Source organism: Cervus elaphus, chromosome 1, assembly GCF_910594005.1.
Source record: "Cervus elaphus chromosome 1, mCerEla1.1, whole genome shotgun sequence".
NCBI lineage: Eukaryota > Metazoa > Chordata > Mammalia > Artiodactyla > Cervidae > Cervus > Cervus elaphus.
In genome coordinates, this window is record NC_057815.1 from 43,403,516 (window position 1) to 43,423,216 (window position 19,701).

Here is a 19,701-nt window from a genome sequence, read left to right on the forward strand (position 1 = left end):
GTCCCTATCATTGTGGCCTGAGATTTGAAGTAGGCAATTGTCTGGAAGGCCTTAAGGGCTGGTAGGAGGATTACCCAAGAAGGAATACATTGTCTCACCCTCTTTCCTCCTGATCCTGAGCTTGAGGACTGAAGGAAAGGGCAGCATCAGTCCTGCCGGTTGCCCAGAATACCCTAGTAGTGCCATGGGTAGGGTAGGGCCCAATTTATGACTGGCTGGGTGCTTGGCTGGAGATGGACTAACTGAGTTTCTTATGGGGGTGGGCATGGGGGTTGGGAAGTGGGAAGTCTGAGTCCTAGCTCCAGGAATTCTAGTTAGCTTTAAGGGCCACTCTGGGTGCCACCAGATCGTGACTGCAGCCATGAAATTAAAAGACGCTTACTCCTTGGAAGGAAAGTTATGACCAACCTAGACAGCATATTAAAAAGCAGAGACATTACTTTGCCAACAAAGGTCCATCGAGTCAAGGCTATGGTTTTTCCAGTGGTCATGTATGGATGTGAGAGTTGGACTGTGAAGAAAGCTGAGCGCCGAAAAATTGATGCTTTGGAACTGTGGTGTTGGAGAAGACTCTTGAGAGTCCCTTGGACTGCAAGGAGATCCAACCAGTCCATCCTGAAGGAGATCAGTCCTGGGTGTTCATTGGAAGGACTGATGCTGAAGCTGAAACTCCAGTACTTGGGCCACCTCATGCGAAGAGTTGACTCATTGGAAAAGACCCTGATGCTGGGAGGGATTGGGGGCAGGAGGAGAAGGGGACGACAGAGGATGAGATGGCTGGATGGCATCACCGACTCGATGGCATGAGTTTGAGCAAACTCCAGGAGTTAGTGATGGACAGGGAGGCCTGGCGTGCTGCAGTTCATGGGGTCACAGAGTCGGACACGACTGAGTGACTGAACTGAACTGAACTGGACTGGGTGCCACCTTCTCCCTGGCATAATGCCAATAGATGGCTCCCATAAGTCAGAAGGCACAAAATCCCACCACTATATAGTCTAAAGATTCTTCATTTTTACTTTCTCTCTCTCTTAATATTTATTTATCTGGCTGTACCAAGTCTTAGTTGCAGCATGTGGGATCTAGTTCCCTGACCAGGGATTGAGCCCAGGGGCCCTGCATTGGGAGGGCAGAATCTTAGCCACTGGACAATCAGGGAAGTCCTTTCTTTCTCTTTTAAGATGAAATTTAAAATACTTTCAAAAGAGTAACACTTATAAGTTCACACAATTGTACATTCCCTTAGGAGCTAAAGGAAATGAACAGCCATTCCAGAGCCAGCAAAGGCCATTCAGGCACAGAGAACATTCGCAGAGTGGCTCACCTAATTGCAGAGAAAGCACTTCTGTTTCTTGCAGCAACCCCCTGAGGCTGAGAGGAGGAGTGTGATCATTTCCTCCATTTACAGAGAAGGAAACCAAGGCATGGAGAAGTGCCTTGAGCAAGCCCTCAAGTTGCTACACTCTTGCCACTGAGAGTCTTCTCAATTTCTACTCCCAGTCCCAGTAACCTGTGGAGGTGCCGGGCGGCTTTCAAGCATGTTTTGAAATGGACCCACTCTCCCTGAATGCCAACCTTCCTGGACCCAGAGATCGTTTCCTTCAACACGGTGCTGCCTTCTGTGTCAGGGTCTGTGCGAGGTGCAGGAGGACAGAGATGACCAGGGCACTTCGTGCTGTGGCCCTGTGGCACCTGCTGCCCCGTCCTGAGGTCAGACGACAGGGCACATGCCCGCAGCATGACTCACAGTGCTTCTGTCTGCAAGAGGCCGGTCAAATTATATGTCATTAATAAAGCTTACATGGTTGCCATGCCCTCTGAGGGGGCAGGGGAGGGAAATGGTTTGTTCTGTACTGGGTCCAGTAACGCAGCCAGAGGCCTGTCTGCCTCACATGGCTAGGGAAGTGGAGTGAAGCTAGAGGAGCCCCCCAGGCCCTAAAATCACATTCGCAGGGTCACTCTGCCTCCTCTCCCCTCACCCCTTACCCCTCCCACTCCCTGTTCAGAATGCTGTTGAAATCAAATGTGTTGTTTTCCTGCTGTCAGGAATGCCCTTCCATTCCTTGGCTTTTTAAGAAAAATTTTAATTGACACATTATTGATTTACAATGTCTCAGGTGTATAGCAATGTGATTCAGTTTTACACATATATATATATATTTATATTCAACTATATATATATTCTTTTTCAGATTATTTTCCATTATAGGTTATTACAAGATATTGAATATAATTCCCTGTTCTATTTGCTGTTTATTTTATTTTTACTTTTTATTTTTTAAAAAGTATTTATTTATTTATTTGGCTGTGCTGGGTCTTAGTTGTGGCAAGTGGGATCTTCCATCTTCGTTGAAGCACATGGCACCTTTGTAGTTATGGTATGTTGGATCTAGTTCCCTGACCAAGGATTGAACCTGGGCCCCTGCAGTGGGAGCGTGGAGTCAGCCACTGGACCTCCAGGGAAGTCCCTGATTATGTTTTATATGTAGTAATGTGTATCTGTTAATCCCAAAGTCCAAATGTATCCCTCCCTTCCCTTTCCCCTTTGGTAACCATAAGTTTGCTTTTTATGTCTGTTAGTTTATTTCTGTTTTGTAAATAAGTTCATTTTAAAAATTAATTTATTTTTAATTGGAGGGTAATTGCCTCACAATATTATTGGTTTCTGCCATATACCAGTACGAATCAGCCATAGATAAATATATATGTCCCCTCCCTCTTGAACCTCCCTCCTTGTACCTTTTTTTTTAAGATTCTGCATATAAGTGATATCATATGATATTTGTCTTTCTCTGTCTGACTTACTTCACCTAGTATGATCATCTCTAGGTCCATCCACGTTGCTGCAAATGTCAATATTTCATTGTTTTTTTGGGCTGAGTACCACCTTATTTTTTAAGATCCAGTTCAAATGTCACTTCCGGGTCACAGTCAGTGAGTAACTTCCTCTCCCAGACTTTCCTAAGGCTTCCATCTGCCTCTGAAGTACCGTGCTTTGGGTCCCCTAGAGGGGAGCTGCTCTGGTCTGGTCCTCGTTCTTCTTGTTCTTGTTGTTCAGTTTTAGCCCAATACCACGCGTTTGGTGAAAGAACAGATGTTTACACGTATAAGTGAATCTTCAGTCTGGATGGAAGGTAGAGATTGAGTCAGGAGATAGGTGGGCTCCAGGCTAGACATTTACAACTGGCCTCCTGTTTGCATTTCATGGGGCTGGAAGAAGTGGGCTTTAGCCTGGGTAGTTAACAACTGTTTGTAATTCCTGATATAAGAGATAGGCTCCAGTTGAGGAAGTAACAACAGAAGCAGGGTAAATAGCCAGCCTCTGTCTCTTGTGAACACCTTTAGGTAATAGTCATGGCAATAATAAAAATGATAGTCATAGCAAGGACAAAGAGGTGTAAAGCTCTGTTTGAGTAAAGGATTAAGGGATCTCCACTCCCCCCTTTTTGGGACAAAGGAGACACTACACATGCGCAGAAAGGCTCCTTGAGGGTCAAAAGTCAGGGGATAATTCCAGGCAATAATGAATGAGTCTTGTGCCTCCCAGAAGCCTTCACTTCGAGATAAATCTTGACTGAAGGATGCCTGTGCAACCAGGGGAGGGTCCCAGGGTAGGTCAGGTGTAGAAAAAGAAACCAGATAATTGGCTGAAGGAAGACAAAGACCCAGAAGTACTGACCTGTATAAATGACTTCACTGCTTTTTTACTGCACTCCTCCTTTCTAAGGGGTCCGCCCCTTCTTTCTGGGTGTGCATCTCTGCCTTGCTTCTGCCTTAACTAAACAAGCCATTTCTCTATATGCTCTCTCACCTGTTGTGCTATGTCTCTAATGATACTTTGTACCTACATTTACAATTTCTGCCTTTGTGATACATGTATTTTTCACTGGGGGCAAAGATCCAGGTTCAGTTCCTGGAGAGGGAATTAAGATCTTGCTTCAACCCACTGCTCACTGCTGCCTCGCTGAAATCAGGATCACAAAGCCCTCTTCCCAGCCCTGCCCTGCTGCCTCTCTGCCACTTCCCTACTGCTCACATCAGTTCAGTGCACACCTGTGTCTGCTTGCGGAGGCATGCCCTGGCTGTGGGTGGTGGGTGACGCCTCCCTCAGCTTCGTGCGTCCCGAGCGTGCCAGGTATGGAAGCACAGGGAGAGTGGGGGTTCTGAGGACCAGGAAGCCCCAGGGCTAGGCTATGACTAGGTGCCAGACAAGAAGGGCAGTTAGAGGTGGGAGCAGCCCCTCAGCCCCATTCTTCTGTCTTCCTTGAGGCAAGTGACCAGAAGCCACACACAGAGGTTGGGGCAGAGGTGAAGAGAGCCAGGTACAGAGGGAAGACGGAAGATCCAAAGATCTCTGCCAAGAGGTGGGCTGAAGCGGTGAAGAGGCAGAGGGAAGAATGTCCTGGCGATGAGGGAGTGAGGTCGCCTCGGGAAGGGCCAGGGGTCCGAGGTAGGAAGACCTAGGCCCCAGATTCTTGTTCTGGCTCTTCCCCTTCCAAGTTGGGTCAACTGGCGGCGCAAGTCATTTCACCCTTCTGAGCGGCAGTGCCTTCTTCTGTACAATGGGGGTTGCAACAAGGCCTGCCTGAGCGGTGGTGACTAATGGGATGAGACTGTCGCTCGGCGACCTGCAGAAGACAGTCCCAGCGGCAGGGCCCGCCGGATGGAGAGGTGTAGGACGGAAGGCGCGGGGAGATGGCCGGATGAATGGGGAAGAAGTCCCCGCCCCGGGCCTGCTCTCCGGGACCCCAGCCTCTCGCGCTATCTCCCTCCTCCCAGGACGCGGAGGCCCGGAGCGCCGAGGCGCGTCCTCGCGCGTGCCCGCTGCCGGGCGGGTAGCCAGAAAGGGCAGGGCTCCGCGCAGGCGGGCGGGGCGGGCAGGAAGCGCGGCGCCGCGCCGGGGCCTCTGCGAGTAAGCGGGAGACTCCGGCGGCGACCGCTCCCGGCCTGGACCGCGGCGGGTAAAGGTCTCAGCAGCGGGGGCGGGGCGGGGCTGGGCTGGAGCCGCTAGGAGCTGGCTGCCGGGGTTGCGTCGGACGCAGCGGTGCGCTGAATGGTGGCCGTTGTGGCGGGCTCTCCCCTTGGGTCTGAAACCAACTTGAACAAGGAAAGCTGGGGTCCCCGATTAAGAGGATTCGCTCTGGATTTGTGCGAGCACAGACCTGGTACCTTTCCTGCGGTGCCCTCTTCTTTTCTCACTGCTCTGGAGATCTTCCGAAAGTTACCTTCCCCACCCCCGCCCCCACCGCGAGTCCCATCTTGAATTAGAGGCCCTGCGTCAGATTTTTTTCCCACTAGTTTCCCCAAGCTTTTCCAGCTTGCCAGGGCCGCCTCTTAACCCTTCTTCTGCAACCGGGACTCCAGGTCTGAGCCCCAGCCTGCACCTCCACTGGTTGGCCCTGCTGGCAAGAGGACCCAGTGCACCCACTTCTCCCTAAGTGTGTCCTGCACTTAAGGAGCCACATCCCAGTGGAGACCGGCTGCCAAATAGCTGTGTGCTTCATTTAAAGGAGCTCAGGGATTGGGAAAGACTTCCAGGAGAGGGCCTTTAAGCAGTTTTTAAAAGCTTGGGTAGGATTCTGGTAGGAGAGAAAGGTCATTCCAAGCTGATGGAAGAGTATGAACAAAGTAAAGTGCAAGCAAGATGCCGAAAGCCTGGTGAATAAGGCACCAGTCAGGGGTATTATCAGAAAACTAGCAGGTGTGGGTCAGGTAATTTGGACTCCATACAACCTAGGATTTTAGGGAGGCGATTGGTGGCTGGGATGAGGGATGGGAATGGATGACACTGAAGGCAGAGGCCGGTAAAGAGAAGAGGGGTCCCCAGAAGTCTGGAGAGGGTCTGAGTTAGCACAGGGGTGGGAGGGATGATGCAATAGGAACAGGCTGGCCAAGAATGGGGAGGAGGAATGGGCCGGGCTGTTTCCAGTGTATGAAGGAGGAGAGAAGAATTTGAAGACAAAGGGGTCAGATTTAAAGTAGAAATCATGTGATTGGGAAGACGTGCCATAAAGTAACTGAACAGGGACGAGGGATGCTGAGTTCAGTTCTGCGAGCATGCGTCTTGCAGCACAGGCAGGATGTCCATATGGAGACACCAAGTAGGAAGTCCTTCATTCATTTATCTATTATTTATGCCAACCTGAAAAGCAGGTTAGATAAAAGTCACAGAGAAGATAAAACGGTCAAACCATTAAAACTCAGCTAAAAGGACCTGATAGCTACAGAAAAACTTCAGAAGATAGTGGATGACTGTTTACTGGGAATTGTTGGCTCAGAAAAGCTTCTGAACATGAACACAGAACTCCTGTGAGTTTGCTGGAAGCCAAGCAAAAGAAGAAAAGGACAACGAGGGGCACTTCCCTGGTAGTCCAGTGGTTAAGACTCCACCCTTCCATTGCAGTGGGTACAGGTTCCATCCCTAGTCAAGGAACTAAGATCCTACATGCTTTGTGGCACAGCCAAAATAAATAAATTTGTTTTTTTAAAAGGATAACTAAATAGTTCATTAAGCTGGAACTCAGGAGAAAGGCAATCATGAAGCCATAGGGGAGGAGGGGCAGTGGATGGTAGGAGATAAAATGGGATCACTCAGGTGGGGGATGTAGAGGAGGGAGGTCTGAAGGCCAGGCCAGGGCTTTGGCGATACTGACACTTAATGAAAAGCTAATATTCTCTTGAGGAGGAAGGTCACCCTTTGGCCAGCTCGAGGAGGTGGGGTGGGAAAGTTGGGGTGTGTGGGGTCCATTCATACCATTTTTCCTGCAGGGGAACTGGATAGAAGGCGGTGTGCTCAGTCCCTCAGGCTCTGATCTTTTCTCCTGCCATGAGGTGGGGCTGCCATTTGCCCAGGGCCTCTTGGAGCCCTGGTCTGGGAAGAGTACTCCAGCCAGCAGGTGAGCAGAAAGTAAGGGTTTCTGTTTCCAACTCTTCCTTCATCTTCAGAGTCCAGACGGCACCCCCAGGAGAGCAGGGATCCAGACACCAGGTGTGCTAGTCCCAGTTCTGTGATTCACTAGCTGTTGACCTTGAACAAGTCACTGCACCTCCCCAGCTTCCTTTCTCCCATCCTAAACTAAGGGAGTCAAACTGGAAGATCTTTGAGGGTCCTTGTAGCTACATAAGTCCAGGAACACTTGTCTGATTTCATTTTGCGTTCAACAGATATTTATTGAGTGCCTGCTGTGTGCTAGACCCTGTGCTTAGTTCTAAGTGGATAATTATGAACAAAACAGATATAATCCCCGCTCTCATGGAAGAATGGGTATGTGTGTGAATGAGTGTTAATGAAATAATTACATAATGAAATATAATAACTGCTGCAAAGGGGCAGTTCGTGATGCTATGAGAGCAAATGATGAGGGGGGTTGACGTAGATGTGGGGTCTGTGTATTGTTGAGCTAATGTGGTTGCGTTCTCGATGCTATTTCTTCCTTCTTCTTTCTCTCTGTAGATGAACGTATCCCCTTCCTGATTCACTGGAGTTGGCCCCTTAAAGGGGAGGGCCCTCTTGGGTCCCTGAGGTGAGGCCTCGGTGTCATACTTTATGACACATGTGGACACAGCAGAGTAGCCTGGGAAGGGTCAGGACTTGAAGAGAGCTTGATGTCCTGGGGAGAGGTTGGTCTTCCGGTGGGTAGAAGGGTAGAGAGTCAGCTAGTAGACCTAAAGAGGAAGTTGGCTCATATCATCCATGGTGCAAGTCACAGTGGTCAGCCAGAGGAAGGACTGGTGGAAAGTGGGCGGAGTCCGGCAGAGGCCAGCCTGAATTCCAGGCAGGCAGGGAGCAGTGGGGAGCTGGAGGGCTAGGGGCGAGACCTCAGGCCCTGGGAAGGGTGTGAGTCAGACTAGGCTCTGGACTTGGATGTCCAGGGTCAGGGCTGGATCTCAAGAAGCCAGAAGCCTATCAGCTAAGGCAGGACTGGACTCTGAGCCTCTGTGGAGCCTGAGCCCAATAGCCAAGCCCCAGCTCACCCCCTCTCTTTGCTCACAGGGCCTTCATACGCCACAATGGAAGCTCAGTGGGCAACGGTCCTTCATCCGGGACGCATGGACAGTTGTTCCGGGGCATTGCTGCATCTGGTAAAGGAACTGGCTCCTCAGTCAGCCTGAGGAGATGGGCTGCTGGAATCCCAGGGGGTGTGATGGGGTCGGGGAGGGTGGGCAGAGAAGCAAGCAGGAAGGTGGTATAGAGCATCCGTTTCCATCAGCCATCCGTGGACCCACTCTCCCTGGCCTTATTATCCATCTATCTGTGTACCCCTTCCTGTGACACTCGTGCAGTGCACGCTTTCGATGTACAAAGCACTGGGAGGGACATATCATCCCTCCCTTCAACACATCCCTGCCTCTAGCTGTCAGGGAAGATCATGCACAGATAATTGTGCAACCAGTCAGCCCAGACTCACCATCACTCATCCCATGGCTCCCCACTTCCTGTCACAGGGGTCTGAACTTCCTGGACATTCTGAGGGAGTCCTGTGTGTCCAGCACCATTTTGGACCCCAGCATCTCCCGATGTCGTGTCTTGACTCGGCAGCTTGACCCTACCATCTCCCTAAGCTCTTGCATTTCTCCGCCCCTCTCCCTGACGCCCCTCTCTCCTCTTGCCTTCCCATTCAGAAGCTATCCAGCGGCACCGCCGCAACCTGGCCGAGTGGTTCAGTCGGCTGCCCAGGGAAGAGCGCCAGTTCGGCCCGACCTTTGCACTAGACACAGTCCATGTAGACCCTGTGATCCGTGAGAGCACCCCTGATGAGCTGCTGCGCCCACAGGCTGAACTGGCCCTGGAGCGTCAGCCACCCTCTGCTGGGCTCCCCCCGCTAGCCCTGTCTCAGCTCTTTGACCCAGATGCCTGTGGGCGTCGGGTGCAGACGGTGGTGCTTTACGGGACCGTGGGCACAGGCAAGAGCACGCTGGTGCGCAAGATGGTCCTGGACTGGTGTTATGGGCGGCTGCCAGCCTTCGAGCTGCTCATCCCCTTCTCCTGCGAGGACCTGTCATCCCTGGGCCCTGCTCCCGCCTCCTTGTGCCAACTTGTAGCCCAGCGCTACACACCCCTGAAGGAGATTCTGCCTCTGATGGCCACTGCCGGCTCCCGCCTGCTATTTGTGCTCCACGGCTTGGAGCATCTCAACCTCAATTTCTCATTGGCCAGCACAGGGCTTTGCAGTGACCCTGAGAAGCCAGAGGTGCCAGCTGCCATCATCATCAACCTGCTGCGCAAATACATGTTGCCCGAGGTGAGTGTGCCCTGCCCCGATTTGCTGTCCCTAACTTGCCCCCTAAGGATTTTTGCATTCTGGGTCCACATATTTAATGCATAGGAGCGTTGGCTCTGGGTTAGTTCAAATCCTGCTCCTCTGCTTCTGAGCTGTGGGACTGAGCTGGTCAGTAGCTTCTCTAGGCTTCCATTTCCTTCTTGCCTTGAGTTGCGTTGATCAAATGAGATGCTGCATATGAAGTGCTTAGCACGGTGCCCTGGATCATAGTGGGTCCACAGTAAGCCTGAGTTATTATTACTGAAGTCATCATCATCTTCACCCTTGGACTCTCCTCCCTGGCAAGTGAGGCAATGAGGACACCAGGGTCTTTTTTAACCCTCCACCATGCCCTTTCCAGGCCAGCATTCTGGTGACCACCCGGTCCTCTGCGATCGGCCGCATCCCCAGCAAGTACGTGGGCCGCTATGGCGAGATCTGTGGCTTCTCCGATACCAACCTCCAGAAGCTCTACTTCCAGCTCCGCCTCAACCAGCCAGACTGCGGGCCTGGAGCTGGGGGGGTGTCGGTCACGCCAGCTCAGCGCGACCACCTGGTGCAGATGCTGACCCGGAACCTGGAGGGACACCACCAGATCTCTGCTGCCTGCTTCCTGCCCTCCTACTGCTGGCTCGTCTGTGCCACCCTGCACTTCCTGCATGCCCCCACGCCGGCCGGCCAGACCCTCACGAGCATCTACACCAGCTTCCTGCGTCTTAACTTCAGTGGGGAGATGCTGGACAGCACTGACCCCTCCAAGTTGTCCCTGATGGCCTATGCAGCCCGAACCATGGGCAAGCTGGCTTACGAGGGGGTGTCCTCCCGCAAGACCTACTTCTCTGAAGAGGACGTGCGTGGCTGCCTGGAAGCCGGCGTCCAGACAGAAGAGGAGTTTCAGCTGCTGCACGTTTTCTGCCGAGATGCCCTGCGGTTTTTTCTGGCCCCGTGCGTGGAGCCAGGACACGAGGGTGCCTTCGTGTTCACCGTGCCCGCCATGCAGGAATACCTGGCTGCCCTCTACATTGTGCTGGGTTTGCGGAAGACGACTCTGCAGCGGGTGGGCAAGGAAGTGGCCGAGCTCGTGGGCCGTGTCGGGGAGGATGTCAGCCTGGTCCTGGGCATCGTGGCCAAGCTGCTGCCCTTTCGGGCCCTGCCGCTGCTCCTCAACCTTCTCAAGGTAACAGCCCCAGGACCCCTGGCTGCCAGCCCCATCCTCCCTGTTCACCCCTGCTTTTCTCCCGTAAGGAACCTGTTTACCCTGCATAGCTGTGAATCTCCTTCTTGGCTCTGTTTCAGATCTGGGCAGTCTGGCTTTTAATGGGATTGGGGTATAAGGAAGAGGGAGAGAGAAGCTATAGGCTGGGGAACGCTTGGAGGGGAACCTGAGGGTGCAGGGACTTTGTTAATAACAATCCCATAACTCTGATGATAGGTTTTGGGGGGTGGTTTACTATCTCTCCTAGTCTTTGTTGCTGGGCGGCAGGGGTCACTACAGTCCAGGGTCTATCCTGTGCTTTGCAGGTCCGGAAACCCAACTGTATCTATTCCTCAGAGGTGATGAGACTCTGGGAGTGATGTCTCATCCTAACTTAATCACCAGAGACAGGTTTATAAAGCAGATGGCATTTTATTCATTTATAGCAGGAGGATAAATGGCATTGGTAATTGGTTTAGGACAGTCCGTCCGGGGTGCAGGTCCGCCCCAGAAACCAAATTACAGGCCTCAGGACTGCTGTGCGCAGTGCACATGCAGTAAGTTTTTGACGGGAAGAAGTATCCACTTTCAGCTGATGTCTGCCGGATGCCTTGTAAATGAAACACTATTATAATCCTTTTTCTAGATGAGGAAACTGGGGCTCGCAGAGGCTAAGTAACGTGAACACGGTCCCTCAGTAAGTAGAATAATTGGGATCTGAGTGCAGGTGTTATATAGTTCCGAATCCTGTGCTTTTTCTGCTAAACTTTACTGATGTACTGTGGATATTTCTGTGAAGCTGTGGTGCTTTGCTGGTAACCCCGGTCCTCTGTAGAAATGTTTCACTTACCTATCTTGAGGAAGCAGGGCCTTGGTAAGTGGACAAAATTTTAACAGGTTTTCCTTTTTATAGGCAGCAAAGCATTAGGGTTAAGAATAGGGATTCTGTAACACAGAATCCAGGCTCTGCCATTTACTAGCTGTGTAACTTCGTACAAATTACTTAATCTCCCTGTGTCTCAAGGTCCTTATCTGTTAAATGGGAATAATGTGTGTGTTCATTCACTCAGTCATGTCCAACTCTTTACAATCCCATGGACTGTAGCCCGCCCAGGCTCCCCTGTCCATAGAATTTTTCAGTCAAGAATACTGGAATGGCTTGCCATTTCCTACTCCAAACTGGAAAAATAAAGAATCTGTATCATTGGCCCAATATGAGGGTTAAATGTCTTCCTCTGCAGATCCTGGCACATAGTAAGTGCTATTTAATTGTTTGTTAGGGACTTCCCTGGTGTTCCAGTGGCTAAGACTCCACCCTCCCAATTCGGGGGGTCCAGGTTTGATCCCTAGTCAGGAAACTAGATCCTACATGATGCAACTAAGGTTTTATATGCTGAGAGTAAGACCCAGTGCAGCATAATAAAAATAAATAAAAAGCCTAACAAAAAAATTTTTTTGTTAAACATAATCAGGCTCAGGCAGTCCATCCCTTCTCACAGCATCAACTCAGGCAGGGAGGTAATGGCCATTGCTGAGGCTGCTTCACCCCTTTGAGGATGTCCTTGCTTCATCTGGATTGCAGTGGGGTTGTGGTCTCCTGATGGGATTCAGAAAGCCGCTCAGTTACTTGAGGGAGCACCGCATCCCCAGCCCCTCTTCGAGGGAGGGTTGCCTAGCAGAGGTTGGGTCCCATCTCTGTCTATATGAGCCTATTGATTCAGCTTCCCAGGGTGACTGTTTTCGTATCTTGTCTCCAGATGATTGTTGGGGCAGGGACCCTCTACCCTCCATGGTGAGAACCTTGCCTGTAACAAGTGAAAAAAAAAAAAGGCAGGCATTAGAGGTAATTGTTCAGTTGCTCAGTCGTGTCTGACTCTCTGTGACCCCATGGACTGCAGCACGCTAGTAGAGGAGGCGCCACAAAACAACCTCGTGGCTCTGGCCAGAGGTCCTTTCTTCTCAGAACCATTGCAAACATGGGAGCTGATGTCACCAACCTCCCAGACATTCATTTTTTTCCGACAGATATTTGAGCGCCTGCTGTGTGCTAGACAATGTGTTAGATTCAGAGGGAAAAAAACTAACAGAACCCCAGGTTTTTGTCTTTTCTGATCATGCAGTCTCAACACAAACTTGTCAGCATAACCATATGATTAAAAATCCTGTGAAGTGCCTGGAAAGCCAAGTTCCAGGTGTTGTGGAAGTGTGTAAGGTGGGGACCTCATTTAGGGGGATAAGGAAGGCCGCTCTGTAGGAAGGGCATTTAATCTGATCCCTGGAGGATTAACCAGGAGAAGCACTGGGGGAGAAACACTCCAGGAAGAGATATAGCTTTGAAGGAGGAAAAATCTTAGCGCTGTCAAAAAGACAGAAGAGAGAGAGAGAGAGAGAAGCAGAGAGGACAAGAGCAGAGTGAGTGAGAGGCTGTGATGAAGGCGCTGTGGTTGGCAGGGGCCTGTCAATGAAAAATTAATCAATCGTCCATCTGTTGCAGGAGGGAGGACCCCTTCCAGGGCCTGAGAGTGGGCTCTTGTCTAACTCTTGGAAATGAATTGTCTGAGGAGACACACATACTGACAACGCAAGAGGCTTTATTGGGAAGGGACGTCCAGGCAGAGAGCAGTAGGAAAGGGGGTGGGGAGGAGCAGAACTGCTCTGCACCGTGACTCACAGTCTCAGGACTTACGGTGATGAGATTAATTTCTGGGTTGTCTTTGGTCAGTCATCTTGTTTGGCCCATATTTAGTCTGACTCAGGGTCCTTCCAAGTGGCGTGTGCATCTCTTAGCCAAGATGGATTCCAGTGTGAAGGCTTCTGGGATGTTAGTAGGACAGTATTATGGGGCTGGCATCTCCTCCCTCCTTTTGGCCCCTCCCAGGTTTACCAGGTTAGCATTTGGCAGCAGCACCATGTTCCTCTTTGGGACCTCCTACTGTGAGATCACTCATGCAAGTGGTCATCATCGCTCTGGTCAAGGCGGGCCGTTTCGGTCAGTGGTTCCGTAACATATCTAAGAGAGAAATGGAAATTTTAATTCAAGCCAATCTGAGGATTCTAACCTGGGAGACAGTCTCTCAGAGAGTTCTAAGAACTCTTTCAGACGTATAGAGGGAGACCAGTACATATGCTGTTTTGTTGAAGGGAGTGTGTGTGTGTCTGTGTGTTTAGTTGCCTCATTCGGGTCGTGACCTCATGGACTGTTGCCCACCAGGTTTCTCTGTCCATGGTATTCTCCAGACAAGGATAGTGGAGGGGGTTGCCATTTCCTTCTCCAGGGGATCTTTCTGACCCTGGGATTGAACCCACATCTTTACCACTGAGCCACCAGGGAAGCCCCATCTAATCATGAGGAACAGACATCTTAATGGTTTTAGTGCTTTCCTAAGTATGGAAAGATGCAAAAATCCAGGTTCATAAAAATTTCTCCTGAAAATATGTAAGGACCAGTTTTGTCAGTTTCAGTCCAGTTCAGTTGCTCAGTCATGTTTGACTCTTTGCGACCCCATGGACTGCAGTACACCAGGCTTCCCTGTCCATCACCAACTCCTGGAGCTTGCTCAAACTCATGTCCGTTGAGTAGGTGATGCCATCCAACCATCTCATTCTCTGTCGTCCCCTTCTCCTCCCGCCTTCAATGTTACCCAGCATCAGGGTCTTTTCCAGTGAGTCAGTTCTTCGCATCAGGTGGCCAAAGTATTGGAGCTTCAGTATCAGCATCAGTCCTTCCAATGAATATTCAGAACTGATTTCCTTTAGCATGGACTGGTTGGATCTCCTTGCAGTCCAAGGGACTCTCAAGAGTCTTCTCAAACACCACAGTTCAAAAGCATCAATTCTTCCATGCTCAGCTTTCTTTATAGTTCAACTCTCACATCCATACATGACTACTGGAAAAACTATAGCTTTGACTGGACGGACCTTTGTCAGCAAAGTAATGTCTCTGCTTTTTAATGTGCTATCTAAGTTGGTCATAGCTTTTCTTTCAAGGAGCAAGTGAATTTTGATTTCATGGCTGCAGTCACCATCTGTAGTGATTTTGGAGCCCAAGAAAATAAAGTCTGTCACTGTTTCCACTGTTTCCCCATCTATTTGCCATGAAGTGATGGGACTGCATGCCGTGATCTTCGTTTTTTGAATGCTGAGTTTTAAGTCAGCATTTTCACTCTCCTCTTTCACTTTCACTGTCAGTTTAACCAGAGCACAAATTGCCTCATCCTGATCTTTACCCTGAATTCCTTTCAAGGTTATTGTAGGCCAGCAACAGCAGTGGCTAATGACTTGATTTTGTAGAACTGGGTGGTGGGCAACATTCTTTATTTTATTTCTTTACAATCCCTTCCCTTTTCAGTCTTAATTTTGATGAAGGTTTGGGAAGCAGTTTGTGACCAATTTGTTCCAGGGGACTAGGACTGCTCGTTCACAGGTCAGGCAAGGATTTCACTGATGGGCCACTCAGTGTGCGGTTACTGGACTAGGCCTTATTCACAGTAGCCAACATCCTCTGACCTGCCTGTCTTACCAGTCTGTTATGATCCAGAAAATGATTCCCTCTTGTTGCTTCTTCCCATATTAGAGTTACAACTTACAGTCATTCATCATATAGAACTATGTGTTTGATCAGTATTTCAAGTTGCCTGGCCTTCCTTGGTGGCTCAGTTGGTAAAGAATCTGCCTGCAATGCAGGAGACTCGGCCGGTTAGGGAAGATCCCCTGAAGAAGGAAAGAGCAACCCACTCCAGCACTCTTGCCTGGACAGTTCCATGGACAGAGGAGCCGGGCAGGCTGCAGTCTATGGGACTGCAGAGTCAGACATGATTATGTGATTAACTTTCACTTTCAAGTTGCCTAGTCATTAATTTTATCTGAAGCTCAGTCACATGGTAATTCAGGGAACAGTCTTATAAAATAGGCAAATACAAGTAATAGACCTCATAGTACTGATAAGATCATAAATAAGTATTGAAGCTAAGATCTTCCTTGAGGTGAGGTCCAGTATCCCCCCAGGTCATCTGAGAAGTCTTGTTTTGCATCAGTCGCTATCTTTAAGGAAAATGATATATCGACATTCTACATAAAGTTCACCTAAGATGTTTGCATACACAAGGTGAGGGGTAGATTATCGTGACCTGTTAGAAGATTGAAAAAGGAATGTTATCTTCAAAGGAGTCACATAACTGATGCCAGAAGGAGAAACTGATCTTTGTGGCAGGTATTTTTGCCTTTGGGGAAGTCTAGTTAAATGTGGAATAGAGATGTACAGTGCATACCAGAAGGAAGGGAGGAGGCCCAAATGGGCAGAGAAAAATTTTATGTTTAAATTTTTCTTGTCTTACCTTAAAATATGAATTTTATTTCATCAGGTCAAGTCCTTGAAGGGTCTGAAGTAGTAGGAGCGACATCAGTCATCGCTGCTGTGATGACAGTGATGATGTTGAAGATGGTGATGTATTTACACCACCTGGCCTGGGACCAAGCTAGATGAATAGTATATGCTAATTTCTTCAAGCTAAATGCATAATATATGCTAATTCTTTCCCACCAACCCTGGACTTGAAAACAGAAGGAGTATTAGGGAAAAAGAAAGAATTTCCTTTTGTCTGGAGTACGTGAGACAAGTGCTGAGAGATGACTCTGGAAAGGTCCAGTTGGGGCCAATTATATGCAGTTTTCTATTTCACATGGGCAACAGGGAGCCACGGAAGGTGCTGCAGGAGGGGGGTAATGTGATCAGACAAATCACGCTCCAGTTTAAAGGAGACTGTGAGGCTTAGGCAGGAAGGCTGAAAGGCAAGCAGGAGGCTGCACCCGCCTCCCCATTCCTCCACACTGCTTCCCTTCCAGGTGGTTCCACGAGTGTTTGGGCGCGTGGTGGGTAAGAGCCGTGAGGCAGTGGCCCAGGCCATGGTGCTGGAGATGTTCCGAGAGGAGGACTACTACAATGACGATGTCCTAGACCAGATGGGTGCTAGTATCCTGGGCGTCGAAGGTCCCCGGCGCCACCCGGACGAGCCTCCAGATGATGAAGTCTTTGAGCTTTTCCCCATGTTCATGGGCGGGCTTCTGTCTGCCCACAACCGGGCAGTGCTGGCTCAACTTGGCTGCCCCATAAAGACCCTGGATGCCCTGGAGAATGCCCAGGCCATCAAGAAGAAGCTGGGCAAGCTGGGCCGGCAGGTGCTGCCCCCCTCGGAGCTCCTGGACCACCTCTTCTTCCACTATGAGTTCCAGAATCAGCGCTTCTCTGCCGAGGTGCTTGGCTCTCTGCGCCAGCTCAACCTGGCGGGCGTGCGCATGACACCCCTCAAGTGCACGGTGGTGGCAGCTGTCCTGGGCAGTGGAAGGCACGCCCTGGATGAGGTGAACTTGGCCTCCTGCCAGCTGGATCCTGCTGGGTTGCGCACGCTCACGCCTGTCTTCCTGCGTGCCCGGAAGCTGGGGTGAGGCCCTGCCCTCCTGCACGGGCAGAGGAGAAGGTGCTCAGGAGACCAAAGGGAGTGAGGAAAAACCAGGGGGTGGGGTGAGTCTGGTGTGGGTAGAGGTGACAAGAGCCACAGAAGGGGATGCAGCTGTGACTACAAGAGGTGGATGATGAAGGAGGGTCCTAGTGGGTGGGCAGGCTCCAGGCTGAACTCCTTCCTTGGTTTCTTACCTCCCCTCTGGCCACCTTCTGCTCTAGGTTGCAGCTCAACAGCCTGGGCCCCGAGGCCTGCAGGGACCTCCGAGACCTGCTGCTACATGACCAGTGCCAAGTGACTACCCTGCGGTGAGCGCCCTATGGGGGGGCTTCATCCTGCTGGCCAGCTATGGTCAAGGGTGGGCTTTCTGCTTCCCAACATGCCTGGTGTAATAAACAAGGCAGGAGGGTAGACCCCGACCCACCCACTCCCTCCACCCCCCTCTTCCCGATCCTTCCTGTCTAGTACAAGCAGCCAGGCAGGGGGAAAGTACCACAGGCCATAGGTATTAAGTAAGCCTCTCACATGGCTAAAATCAGCCTGGGGAGGGGCCAGTGAAATAACACCCAGGCCAGTTGCCTTGTAACAGCATCACTGGTTCCCTCTCAGGATTTTACCTGTCGCCTCACAAGGATGACCCTGATGCTGGGCACTCAATAGATGCTCCCAAAGTGTTGACTGGTTGACTAGCAACCCAGACGCCTGGGCTCCTGATTTCGGGTTGGAGTAAGGGGAGGTGAATGGGGTGGGAAGAAGGAGGGGCAATTGGGAACAGAGGGCAAAGCAGGGATTGGAAGGGAGTGAAAAAAGGAGGAAGAAGGGAGGAGGAGGGGGAGAGGGAATACAGGGGGAGGTGTCACAAGGAGAATGGAAGGCCAGAGGAGGGGAGGGAGAAGCCAGCTTCCATCTCACTCTTCCTCCTCTGCAGGGAGCTCACCCCTATTTTCTCATTTCCTGGCCTGCATTTCTCTGCATCCAGGCTGGTCTCTGCCCCAGGCGATGCACCCTTTAGGCCCAAGTCCCGGTGCTCAGCACAGGGCAGCTGCTAGGAGCTCTCATAACCTTGGACTGCTTGTGGCCCTAGGCTGTCCAACAACCCATTGACGGCGGCAGGCGTGGCCCTGCTGCTGGAGGGGCTGGCAGGAAATACCTCCCTGAAACACCTGTCTCTACTGCACACGGGCCTTGGGGATGAGGGCCTAGAGCTGCTGGCTGCCCAGCTGGACCGAAACCAGCAGCTCCAGGAGCTGAACGTGGCCTACAACGGTGCTGGTGACACGGCGGCCCTGGCCTTAGCCAAGGCTGCCTGGAGGCACCCTTCCTTGGAGCTGCTGCAGTGAGTTTCCCTGCCCCTCCCCCACCCTGTCCCATCACCCCACCCCCCATCTGTGATGGGCCCTTCCCCAGCCCTGATTCTCCACCACCATTTCCCTTAGGGTCCTAGTGGCCTGGTTCCTATCGACTCTGGTCCCACTGAATTCTAGTGTCATCCCTGCCTCCCACCGGCCACCACCCTCCGTCTCTGGCATATTTCAGACACTTTCCCCATTGCATTCCACAGCTAGGGGATGAGTTATGAGACCCCTCGCTTTCTGTCCACCTGCCCTCTGCCTTCCTTCTCTGAACCCTGCTGAACGGCATATACTCTGCTGTCTCCCACTAGTCTCTACTTCAACGAGCTGAGCTCAGAGTGCCGCCAGGCCCTGCGGGACTTGGGGAGCGCTGCAGAGGGCGGTGCCCGGGTTGTGGTGTCGCTGACGGAGGGGACAGCAGTGTCCGAGTACTGGTCCGTGATCCTGAGTGAAGTCCAGCGGAACCTCAACAGCTGGGATCGGGGCCGGGTCCGGCGCCACCTGGAGCTGCTGCTGAGGGATCTGGAAGACAACCGGGGAGCCACCCTTAATCCCTGGCGTAAGGCCCAGCTGCTGCGGGTGGAGGGTGAGGTCAGGGCCCTCCTGGAGCAGCTGGGCGGCCCTGGAAGCTGAGACCGTGGCAGCAGTGTGTGTCCCCTCGCCCCAAGTCCCTTCTGTCTGTGATCCCCTAGCTTCCACTACTACTTCTAGAAAGATCCCTTCAGGGGATGGATGGAATAGGCACACAGGTGTGCCAGTTGCTCTCCTAGGGCATGTCCAACCAGTGTTCCAAGTCTGGAGTTTCCAGGACTGTGGAACATGCCTCACCTCCCTTCAGCCAGAAGGACTGAAAAATGTGGCATTTGGTGGCCACACTGTTCCTTAGTGTGGGTATGTGCATGCTAAGTTGCGTCCGACTGTTGGCGTCAGACCCTTCGGGCTGTAGCCCACCAGGCTCCTCTGTCCATGGGATTCTCCAGGCAAGGATACTGGAGTAGGTTGCCATGCCCTCCTCCAGGGGATCTTCCCAACCCAGGGATTGGACCCATGTCCCCCGTGTCTCCTGCATTGCAGGCAGATTCTTTACCGCTGAGCTATTCAGGGAATACACCTGTCCTGTAGCAGCACCACCACGCTCCTCTCTGATTTTGCCACCAGGGGGCACTCTTCACATGTTGGACTTGCCAGGGGCATTGCTGTCCAGATGTGTTGGAGGGTTTCCGCTCCTGCCTTTATGTTTTCTGGGGACACTTGGGATGCCAGCAGCCACTTTCCTGTCTCACTGGTGCTGTCTCCTCACCGTCGTCGCCCTTTCACCAATGGTACCCAAGCTTGGTGGCTTCTAGGGACGTGGGCGCTGACTTGCTGCTATTAAAGAGCTGTGTCTTCCAACTATTGTGGCCTCTATTTTGCCTGTTGCTTTCAAGAAAGGGTACTGT

The 19,701-nt window shown here is 51.4% G+C and overlaps 1 protein-coding gene across 5 annotated transcripts; it reads left to right on the plus strand.

Annotated features, from left to right (window-relative positions):
• Positions 1 to 4,431: 4,431 nt before the first annotated feature.
• On the plus strand, positions 4,432 to 19,654 carry NLRX1 (NLR family member X1). Of its 5 annotated transcripts, none has more exons than XM_043900869.1 (10): positions 4,432 to 4,450; positions 6,769 to 6,896; positions 7,454 to 7,523; positions 7,994 to 8,082; positions 8,623 to 9,242; positions 9,622 to 10,437; positions 16,297 to 16,892; positions 17,132 to 17,218; positions 17,995 to 18,246; positions 18,574 to 19,654. In XM_043900869.1, exons 2-10 carry the CDS (start codon positions 6,827 to 6,829, stop codon positions 18,893 to 18,895), a joined length of 2,922 nt encoding a protein of 973 aa, XP_043756804.1. In that variant the 5' UTR covers positions 4,432 to 4,450; positions 6,769 to 6,826; the 3' UTR covers positions 18,896 to 19,654. The 5 variants fall into 5 exon arrangements, with proteins under 5 accessions (XP_043756804.1, XP_043756793.1, XP_043756789.1 ...); XM_043900858.1 differs by lacking the exon at positions 4,432 to 4,450 and adding an exon at positions 4,760 to 4,967; XM_043900854.1 differs by lacking the exon at positions 4,432 to 4,450 and adding an exon at positions 4,761 to 4,961.
• The last annotated feature ends 47 nt before the right edge of the window (positions 19,655 to 19,701 follow it).

Bases quoted from the DNA above. Each gene is read 5' to 3' on its own strand.
- NLRX1 (XM_043900869.1), top strand. From the start codon at position 6,827: ATGAGGTGGGGCTGCCATTTGCCCAGGGCCTCTTGGAGCCCTGGTCTG. The intron at 10,438-16,296 runs GTAACAGCCCCA...CTTCCCTTCCAG, and splicing joins TGCTCCTCAACCTTCTCAAG to GTGGTTCCACGAGTGTTTGG. The intron at 16,893-17,131 runs GTGAGGCCCTGC...CTTCTGCTCTAG, and splicing joins CTGCGTGCCCGGAAGCTGGG to GTTGCAGCTCAACAGCCTGG.